The 11,071-nt window shown below is 40.1% G+C and overlaps 1 protein-coding gene across 1 annotated transcript; it reads left to right on the forward strand.

Annotated features, from left to right (window-relative positions):
* Positions 1 to 730: 730 nt before the first annotated feature.
* LOC142398927 (ETS translocation variant 3-like protein) lies at positions 731 to 10,817 on the forward strand. Its single transcript, XM_075483177.1, has 5 exons — positions 731 to 788; positions 4,415 to 4,646; positions 4,882 to 5,005; positions 8,070 to 8,160; positions 10,549 to 10,817. Exons 1-5 carry the CDS (start codon positions 731 to 733, stop codon positions 10,815 to 10,817), a joined length of 774 nt encoding a protein of 257 aa, XP_075339292.1.
* Positions 10,818 to 11,071: the final 254 nt, after the last annotated feature.

Genomic DNA, 11,071 nt, shown 5'->3' on the forward strand with positions numbered 1-11,071 from the left:
AAAGATGCAGCGTCTTGAGCTCACCCCCCTTTAGTTTCCTGATAATAACCCGGTGACTCTCCTGTGACCGCGTGTGAGTGTGGTGCTGCATTGGGATAAGTGGGAAAAAAATAAGACCTAAGGGAAGGAATTTTTATTTTTTTTGTTATTTGTCCAAGATAAGGGGGTATAACAGCTTGCAGAAGGAGGCTTGTAGGAGAGAGCCGTCATTCAGTGGTGGGGGGGGTGAAGTGCTTCTTGATGAGATGAGTTTTTCAGCCTCCCAGGGAAGATGGTGGATATCTCTGCTGCTACAAATCGCTGGGGAAGGTCGTTGTGTCTGTGAGTGGATGAAATGTGTGTGTGTGTGTGTGTGTTTTATCAGATGAGATCATATAAAACTAATAAAGAAAAAAATCCTCCATGGAAAGTGATGCTTTCCCACTCTGAAGCAACAAACCAGCTATTGAGTCAAACATAATCTCAGATTCATAAAACTTCTGTTTATTTGAATTCATCTTGATGCTCTTGACTCCGAGTTGTCATCCAATGAACACACGTAAAAAGAAGATCGAAGCTGCTGCAGTCAGGCGCATCTGTGTGTTGCTCTGATGGCTAATTTAACTCCGCATGACAGCTTATTATTGTGTTTTTCTTTTAAGATTTCCTCTACCTCTCCAACTTTCACGTGCGGATGATCACAGCGATGAAGACGCTGAGTCACTTTATCTGTTTGTCTGTTTCGTGGCAGATGCAGTGCAGTTGCAGCTCTTCGGTCGGGCACCTTTCATCAACTTACTGGAGCAGAAGTAAGATTGTGTCGATGAGTGTGGAGTGTTCTTCTCAGTATTTTGTTGTGTGTGGGATGACATTTGTGTGGGAGAGCGTATCATGGATTCATTCTCCGCAGAGGCCGTGTCCCAGTAGAACTGCAGGATAACAGAAACTGATTAACTAGTGACGGTAAACTCAGTCCGAATGGACAATCTGCAACCAACATGGAGTCATTCAGAAACAATGAACCCAACCTTCACTGTCCAAGTTGTGGAAATGCATGAGAAAATGTATGTGAAAAGTTCTTTTAACCTTGATAAGCCTTACGGCTCTAAGATGAGTATTCAGTTTGGCTAAATTTCTTTCATTGAAATCATTTCTGTGACTCTTTCTTAGCCTCACAAACTGAATATTTCTTGCAACCACAAGTTAGTTTTTCATTGCACTTTTGAAGTTCTATGATATCTAAAAGGTTTGTTTCTTAGCATCTTGCTTAAAAAGGTTATAGGTTATAGGTGTGGTTAAATATATCCACAGAGTTGAAAACTATGACCAGATACACTGTACATATTTTTAAGTATTATCTAACATGATGTAAAAGACTTCATTTGTAGATAAACAAAGAAGTGAAATCCTTGGATTGCATCAGATTTCACAGGTGCACCTAAGAAAAGTGTAGTAGCCTCACAGAGTTTGGAAAGGCTGAAGTCAAAATATCTGCTAAAATATAATAGATGATAAAGGAGAAATATAAATTCTAATGTTTTTTTTTTCTAACTTTGGCTTGTAACTGGGGTTGTTTCAGCTCTGCAGCAACATTTAGCTGCAAAATCTCTTTTTAACTCACAGCCACGACATTTCGGTCAAAGTTAACACAGAATCCACATTTTAAAGTGAAAACTGGTCATTTAAGTAAAACAGTGACAGTTTATTTATCTGTCATTTTCTGAAGATGTTAAAAGTTATGATAAGATTATCAGATTATAGGAAAAATACTTTAGCTGTCTTTTAGCAGTTTTCACATATGTTTGTCCTGTCCTGTCCTGTCCTGTCCTGTCCTGTCCTGTCCTGTCCCTTCCTTTCCTTCCTTTCCTTTCCTTTCCCGTCTCGTCCTTTCCTTTCCCGTCGCTTCATTTCCTTCCCCTTCGTGTCCGTCCCGTGCCGTCCCGTCCCATGCCGTACCCGTTCTTTCCTTCCCTTCCCTTTCCTTTCCTTTCCTTTCCTTTCCTTTCCTTTCCTTTCCTTTCCTTTCCTTTCCTTTCCTTTCCTTTCCTTTCCTTTCCTTTCTTGTCCCGTCCCGTCCTGTCCTGTCCTGACCTTGGGTCATTCATTTTAACCTGTGATTTCAGCTCCCCCTTTTGATCAAGCGCAGTATTTTCCCCTATGAATAACGATATGTAGATAGTTTCTACTAGTTGGTACAGCAAGCCAGCATGAACATGACCACAACTTATTTCTTGCAATTAAGTATTTTTGTCTTGTTGAAGTACTTAATTGATGTGATTAGTTTGTTTACAGAGGGACACACAAAACAGATGTTTTCAACGTGGTTAATAACTGACACGCGTTACGTTTCTAATCGTTCCGTTTCAGTAAAACACAAAGTTTAGGTCTTAAAATAAAATTGCAGGTTTGTTTGTTGAGCTGAACCAGAACAGCAGAATGTAGAGAGATGCTTTTTACCCTCCATTAGGTTTTAAAAAATCTGTCATCTTAATGAGGAGCTACAGGCTGCAGTGCTGAGAGAAACCTTTGAAAAAGATAAACTCAACATGATGAGAAGGGTTTAAAAATGTTTTCTCATCATGGCAGAGCCATCTGTTTGTGCTCATTGAATAACAGAGACCACAGAAAAACAGTTCTGACAAATACTTACAGTATATGCACTGGATGCTGCCTCCTCATCTTACATGATAAATTTAGTTAAACAAAAAATCAGCAACAGTCACAAGCAAGAAATAAATGATCACAGAAACAACCAGCGAGGAGTAAGGCTCAGGGAATTGGTGCAGATATTCAGAGACAGGATCTGGGATGATAAGAGCTGGTGCTCTGGGTTATTCCAGCGTCTTTTTAACGAGGAGCAGCATGTCTAAAAAGAGAGTAAACTTTTAACAAAAAAGCTTTTTTTGGGGGGGGGTTTCTGTGTATTGTGCTGAGAAAAAAATCCTTTCTCTGCATGTGAGCGCAGAGTGGTTTCAGCCTATCACTGTAGAGCAAATGTGAATAACATGTGGTAGATATTGCATAATAGAAAAGACACATTGAGACCTTGGTAGGCTGGTTGGGAAGGTATTCAAGGCAAAGGATTAGCAGAGAAATGGAATGTCATTCTTACATTTGTCCGGCTCATTTTGGTTGAAATCGGATATGCTACACATTATGTGAATCACATTAAGATGTCCAAACTGCACCGACAACAGCTCTTTAGTTTGTGAGGTGAGTGCACATACAACAGAAGATTTCTTGTGTTTTTTCTCATGACTCTCACTTGTTGAATCATCATAATGTTAAACATTATATTATTAAACATTATATATATAAAAAAGGGTTAATCTTAACTATAAGACTTGAAGGAAAGAGGAAACAGCCTCTTATCAGCCATCGGCCGATTGTTATATTTGTTTACAACCGTAAAGGCTAGGACTGGGCAATGATTAAAATTTTTAATCCAATTAATCACGATTAATCGCATTTGTACGCAAAATACCAAAATGAATTCAAAAGTAGTGTATAGCTTTTAGCATTTAGTTTTATTTTAAATGTGCTGCCATATGAATGAAAGTGCCATAACATTTGTTGTGCAAACACACTTTTAACATCAGTATCTTTCTGTAGTTTTTATGTAGAAGCCTCGCTCCACTGTCTGTTTCCTTGAATGACTTGCTGCTATCAGTTGTGTGTTTTGCCTTTAAGTGATATTTTAGACTGGAACTACTACGCTGAGAAGACAATTCAACTTGGCAGAGTTTACAGATGACTTTGGTTCGTTCGCCGTCTGGAAGAACTTTAAAATGAAAATGGCCGAGTAAAAGTTCCGTACCCTTCTCCATGTTTGGTGGATCCGCCGATTACTTTCTTTTCCGGTTCCGCAGCAGACAGTAACAGACTTTTACAAAATAAAAGCCTGTGAGCAACAGACTTTTACAATAATAAAATGAATAATAAAACCTGCGTTAATGCGCGATAAAATAGTTATCGGCGTTAAGTAATTAACGAGTTAACGCGATAACAACGAGTTAACTTGCCCAGCCCTAGTAAAGGCATGATGTCAATATCAAACTTCTGATGAAACTCTTTGAAAGCAAACAAATGCAACTATTTCCCAAAATATGAACACATGAACCCTGCATGTAATCCATCCCTTCCTCCTGAAGTGGGGTTTGTGTCTGCTAAAAGAAACGCTTGAGAATGATGTTGTCTCTATGGAAACACTCAAATGAGTCTTATTTCCCTGCTGCCATCTATTGGGAATGTAGTCACGGCGGCACTCCTTTGACTTATAGTTCAGGGTACTAGCAAATTACCTATTTGGTTGTTGGGAATAACTAAGAACTTGTTGCACTCTAAATGTTACATACTGGAACTTTAAAGGGACCTCAAAGCTGCTGTTAAACACTGAGGAACAGATGGATTTTCCCATTTCTCCTTTCTCCTCCAGCAGTGTTGTTTCCTGACTGGGCCTATAAACCAGCCTGGTCGCCTGGTTCCAGACAAGTCCAGCTGTGGCACTTCCTGTTGGAGCTCTTGGGTCGTGGCGAGGGCGGGGCCATTGGCTGGGGAGGGGAGTGGGGCGAGTTCGTCATCAGGGACCCCGAAAGGCTGGCCAGGCTGTGGGGGGAGAGGAAGGGCAAACCGCACATGAACTACGACAAGCTCAGCCGGGCTCTCAGGTAAAACCCAGCACCACACGTCTCTGTGCAGCTTCCCCCTCAGGCTGTTGCTGTAAGTAAAAAGCACTGCTGCCGGCAAATGGTGTCGAATTAAAATTTAAACTCTAAAATGCCCACAGATGCAACAGCCATCTGTGAAAGACAAATAACTTAAAGTGGCCGACAGGAACGGGACTGCATGCAACACACTTCTCAGAGTGTCCTCTGACCCAAAAAAAAAACATTCTGATTGCAGATACTACTACAACAAACGCATCCTGCACAAGACCAAAGGGAAAAGATTCACCTACAAGTTCAACTTCAGCAAACTCATCCTGGTCAACTATCCGGGATACCCGCCGCCACCACCCAGCCACCAGGTCTTCACTTTCACTTTAAAGATTCCACATGTGGAAAACTGCCTTCCTGCTTTCATAGTAACAACTGTAACTTGCCCAGTTTTTTTCAAAACACCAATATCGTCATTTAAGAGGAGTTTTACTCCACATTTTGAGAGAAAGTAATTGCCTTAACTGTATTTTTCTACGTTTGAAAATGAAACACCTCTAATGGAGACAATAACCTCAACTTTATCATTTAATATGGATTTGGTTGACTTGAATAAGAATTATTACTGAAATGTTATCATTTAATATGAAACCAACCAACTGACTGACCCTCTAAAGAGGGGAGTTAAATTTCTATCATGTCCACGGGCAAACCCAGGGCTTAGGTTAACTAGCATCCTTTAGAAGGCTCCAGATACATAATTATATGATAAAATGTGTAAGTGCAGGGATTAGTGAGGAGACGCTTTGTCTTCTAAGGTGGAAAAACTGTATAAGCACAGCCCATTTAGAAATTTGCTTCTACTTTTTGCAAATGGGAATCCCAGTTTTCGACGCTTAATGTCAAATATTCTAATTAGGTTTCTCAGATATGTGCAGAAAATACCAGGAACAACTTCCTCCAGTTAGCTTTATCACACAAAGCTCTTCTTCGTCTGCTTTTTAAATTAAACTTCTGCCTCCTCTCGGCTACTTCAGCTTTGATCCACCGAAGAACGCACATAGGAGAGATTTATACGCCTAAAAGAGGAAAAGAAGTAGAGTTGAGTCAGTGTGCTTGCGTCTATAATTAAAGGGAAAGTTCGGTCTTTTTAACCTGGACCTTATTTCTGGCATAAAATATGTTCATCTACTCATCGATAACATTTTGGTGAAAGTTCGGCATCCTTCAGAAGATATTTAGATCACTGGAGATCTGCATATATCCATATAACGGGAGAGAACAGGGCAGAAACAATACAGCCTCTAAATAAGACATTATCCGTCTTTATTTCACCAATACTTTAAGACCAATGAATGAATGAACGAGTAATATTGCACTGTTAGTTCATAGCTGCCGTGTTGTTGTAATTATTGGGGGCTATCGGGGGTGTTCTGCACACGCGTTTAGTGGGATGACTTCATCGCCGCGTGCCGCTGCAGCACAGCTCATTCACTCCGGTAAGAACGTCCATCGTACTCAAAGTCGTTGTCGACGTCGTCAAAATCTGATGACTATCCTGCCATGTTGCATAAAACTAGCTACAAACTCTGTGTGAAGTTAGCCGACCGTCACAGAGCACGGAGTGAATAAACTGTGCTGCAGCGGCGTCGCGTCGATGACTTTCTCCTAAGTTCATTCATTCATTCATTGGTCTTAAAGTATTGGTGAATTAAAGACAGATAATGCCTTATTTAGAGGCTGTATTGTCTCTGCCCTGTTCTCTCCCGTTATATGGATATATGTGGATCTCGAGTGATCTAAATATCTCAACGAAGGACGCCGACTTTCACCAAGCTGTTATCGATGAGTAGATGAACTTATTTTATGCCAGAAATAAGGTCCAGGTTTAAAAAAACCGAACTTCCCCTTTAAGTCCGTGTGCTGGAGAGCAAAATATAAAGGATGAGAGGTGGATTAAGACTTTTGCGCTGTGCTGTAAATCACTTCTGTGACTCTATGAAATCTCCAGGTGCATTATCATCTTATCTAAAACGAGCACCACATCAGTCACATTTGTTTTTCCTGAAGTATCACTGAAAGTCCCCTCTGTGAAGCTTCTGCAGCTCAGAAAAAGTCTGGATTATGTGTTTGAATGTCCGGAGTTTGATCAATAATTCAGCTAACTTCATCACAACTACAAAATCCTCATTGTCACCCACACTGAAAAAGGAACATTATTCAGAATGGCTACTTTTTTCTGAATGTCTGCACCCATTTCTCATTAAACATTCATTTGATAAATCATTTTTTAATGGGAAATAATACATAAGCCACATTTTAAAGGTTGAAACTGAGAAGTTTTATCATTCATTGGGGGGAAAAACACAAGTTTATTTTTTAAAATGATGCCAGAAACATCAAGTCAGGTTAAAAATGCTCCTTTTTTTTTAGCAATACCGTAAAAATATGGAAACTGAGGAGACAAACTCCTGTGTTCTTAAAGTGAAATTGTTCCCATTCCTGCTTAGAAGTTCAGTCAGAGTTCAGGACCTCATTGGTCCTACTTTTTTTTGCCACGTTTTTAGTGGGCTGCAGGTGTGTGAACTGCAGGAAGGCCTGTACGACTCCTGGGCTTCTACTGGTGTGATGCTTTTTAATATTTGCACATTGCCTTATTTTTGTTGCTGAATTGTGCAAAGCCTTCCCTGAAAAAGATGTTATCTCAGTGGCAGCACATTTAGCTCTGAAAATGGTGCCTTCACAGACATACAAGTTACTCATTCCATGTGCACAAATGCACAACATCACAGATGCTTTATTAGCAGAAATATGATACATGATTCAATTTTTGACAGTTTTCAATTCCACCTCAGTACATCTTTCGTAGAATGTTTTTAAAACTAGTTTATATTCTGTTAGTGGCAGAGTTTTAACTTATATTTGTGGATGTTTGTGTCTGCTGACGGTAATTTTTAGAAGTTCATGAAGTGATTTCCACTTCAGAATCGCATCTGTTTTTAATGTGGTGCTGCCTCAGGGCTCGAATATCACGGCTCTTCAATATTGACTTTCTGTCTTATCTGTTAAGTACACAGATTACTTCAGATTTGACTAATATTTTTGATGATGTCATGCACCACAGATCATGAAATCTCCATGTTTTTTTGCGATTTTTTTTTAAATTTAAGGCAGTAAAATGACTCATGACTCATCGAAATCGAATTGATCAATTTCAACAATAAGTTTCCCTTTTACTAAGTTAGATAAATACAAGCTTTCGTTTATTTTCAAATAATCTCATTCTATTTTTACTTTAGTCATATGATGTGACTCCACTTTTTTTGGCAATAAGGTTTAAAAAAGGTGTTTTTACACATAGTGTCAGACTGCATTGCATTGAATGTTTCCATTTCAACCATCATTCCATCTCATCCTCCATCCGTCTACCTCCAGCTGGTCCAGAGTGCCCCTCTTTCCTTTCCTCTCCTCCCTGCTGAGAGCAGCCTTCCTCTGTGTGGAGGAGCGGGGTCAGTGATGGACAGAGGTAAGACAGAGCGATTCCCCCGCGCTGCTTCAGTTTGCAGCTAATACTGTTCACAGTGTCATCATCCAGTCTGTGGTCTGACAGTGAAGCAACCACCTCAGCTGAGACTTCTCACCTCTAAAATCTACATCTTGTAATGGTTAACAAATGTGTGAGTCTCAACCCTGCTGGCTCATTCTGAAGGCAAAGATGAAAGGTTCACAAATACATGGTTTCATTTTATAATGATGACAATTACAATAAATTCCCTGCCTATTGTATTTTAAAACTCGAGATGTTAATAGACAATGCTTTTGGGTTGTCATTAAATACAGCACATATTCCAACCCACTCATGTTTATACAATTTTTCAAACAGATTTTTAAAATGACTCAATAATAATAATTAACAGTAAATGCAGCCTTTGTTGGGGACTATATTTAGATGTGGAATAATATACATTTGGTGATTCAGAGTGTTTACAGCAACAGAAAAATGTGTTTTAGTTCCTTGTTAAGAAGGGGTTCAGTCATGTGTTCTCTATTTTTCTGGATAACCGTGGAGCTCTATGGTGCAGAACAATGATAATAATTAACCATAATCCCAGAGTCATGCAAAAACCCTCTTTCAATTCTAAGGTATTACATATCAGGGTGTAGAAAATGATAATGAAATTAGGTAAATACAGCCTCAGATGAACAACAACACATGACATATCACATTGTGTCTTATTTCACTGAACAAATATTGAACCAGAATGCAGAAGCAAGAAACAAGTTCAACCCAAGGTCAGACCGTGCAATGCTCAGAGAAACTACAAAAAACCCAGGAGCTACATCTCAGACTCTGAAGGCCTCAGTTAGCATGTTAAATGTTAAAGTTCATGACAGCACAGTTAGAAAAAGACTGAACAGGTATGGCTTGTTTGGAAGGGCTGCAGGAGAAAGCCTCTTCTCTCTAAAAAGAACATGGCAGCACAGCTTAGGTTTGCAAAGCTGCATCTGAACAAACCACAAGACTTCTGGAACAATGTCCTTTGGACAGACCAGACCCAAGTGGAGATGTTTGCTCATAATGCACAGCAGCACGTTTGGAGGAAACCAGACACAGCATATCAGCACAAACACCTCACACCAGCTGTCAAGCACGGTGGTGGAGGCCTGATGATCTGGGCTGGTTCTGCAGCCACAGGACCTGGGCACCTTGCAGCCATTGAGTCCACCATGAACTCCTCTGGATACCAAAGTGTTCCAGAGTCAGATGTGAGGCCGTCTGTAGGCTGAAACTGGCTCATCAACAGGACAATGATCCCAAACACAGCAGCAGATCTACAGCAGAATGTGTGAAGAAGAGAAGAATCAGGGTGTTGCAACGGTCCAGTCAAAGTCCAGACCTCAGCCTGACTGAGATGTTGTGGTGGGACCTTCAGAGAGCTGTGCATGAACCAATGCTGCAAACCTCAATGAACCCGAAGTTTGTGAGTAAAGAGCAGAAATTCCTCCAATATGTGAGAAACTAATGACGTCATACAGAAAACGAGTACCTCATGTTATTGCTGCTGGTTCTTCATGGTGTTCAATCATGGTGTGAACAGTGTGATATGCTTTGCACTTTTGTTAATATGAGGTTGTATTTACCAATAACCTGGTCCTGATATGGAAGAGCTTAGAATCCTTATGGAGTACAATTTCTTTTTTTTTTGTATAACAGTCTTTGATAAGTGTTGCAAACAGTTATTTAAATGGAATTTATTGAGAAAATACAGAAACTGTACAGGCGTTTAGCTGGACTGATATCAGAGATGGGTTGAGATATGGTGGCGACAAAAATATCACCTTCCCATTTTCCTCATATCCACTCACTTTTGCATCACATCTCTCAATCCTCAGTTGTTCTGCACTCTTTAACTTCCTTTAGCTCAAGTTACAAGGAAACTACATTTTGATGGTGTTTCCTTTTGATTCTGAATGTATTTAAGGGTGAAACAGAGCGACTGTGATGGGACATAATGCAAGAATGGAGTTAAATCTCTGCCTTTAAAATGGACTTTTCATCCGAATAAGTTTAGATGTGCATCATAGGAAAAGAGAATAAGTGCTAAAAATGCACTATGATACACTTTGAACATTGTAGTTCTGCAGGTTTACGGGAAATTGATCAGTTCAGGAGCACAATTAGGCTGTTTTAAGTTTTAAAATGCAACAGATTTCATTGAAAACCACTTAATTACTTTTAGGCTATGCAAAAATCCCATCACTGTGTTTGCATGAAAATATCCCTTATTTATAAGGTACCATTTTTGGAGTTTACCCAATCAATGCTTAAGGGGTTGGAAAACCATTTTGCTGTAATGAAATGGACAAATTAGCATGTTGCATCTGGCATAAATGTAACTCTTCCTCCTAACAGTGGTCCAGCCTGTGCCTCACCCCTTTTTACTCCCTTGCTGCCTCCCCAAACCACTCCCAGCGCCTCGGGCTCTCCACGGCTCCTTCCCGTTTATGCCTGCTCCTGCACGTCCGGGGGTCAACCTGAGAGAGCCGAGGGAGCCGGATCTAAATGCTAATGGTTGGCCTTACAAGAGCCCCACAAGTTGGGATGTGAACCATCACATCAGCCGGAGTCTGTTTGGAGGAGAGAAGCAGGCTGAAATGCAAGACAAGGAGAGGAGAGTGTAGAGACATGCAGAGTGAAGACAAGGAAATAAATGGACTATTTTCAGTATTTTTCTGTCTGTTTGAGCATATTGTGTAGTAGTTTATAATTGATAGATTGATTTAAAATACACTGACTTTGTAGCTATTTATTCAGTTGGACTATGTCATCTTTCTTGGATGTAATATAGCTAAATTCTGTTTTTCATCTGTCGGCACTTGATGAGCCAGCAGGGGAGCAGCACTTGTAAACAAATAACAGCATGGGACCTGTGTCT

Source organism: Odontesthes bonariensis, chromosome 14 (genome assembly GCF_027942865.1).
Source record: "Odontesthes bonariensis isolate fOdoBon6 chromosome 14, fOdoBon6.hap1, whole genome shotgun sequence".
Lineage (NCBI taxonomy): Eukaryota > Metazoa > Chordata > Actinopteri > Atheriniformes > Atherinopsidae > Odontesthes > Odontesthes bonariensis.

What these genes read in the sequence shown, in the direction of transcription:
- LOC142398927 (XM_075483177.1), top strand. Translation starts at nt 731, where the DNA reads ATGCAGTGCAGTTGCAGCTCTTCGGTCGGGCACCTTTCATCAACTTAC. An exon ending in CGCCACCACCCAGCCACCAG is followed by an intron (nt 5,006 to 8,069) that starts GTCTTCACTTTC and finishes GTCTACCTCCAG; the next exon opens with CTGGTCCAGAGTGCCCCTCT. An exon ending in GGGGTCAGTGATGGACAGAG is followed by an intron (nt 8,161 to 10,548) that starts GTAAGACAGAGC and finishes TCCTCCTAACAG; the next exon opens with TGGTCCAGCCTGTGCCTCAC.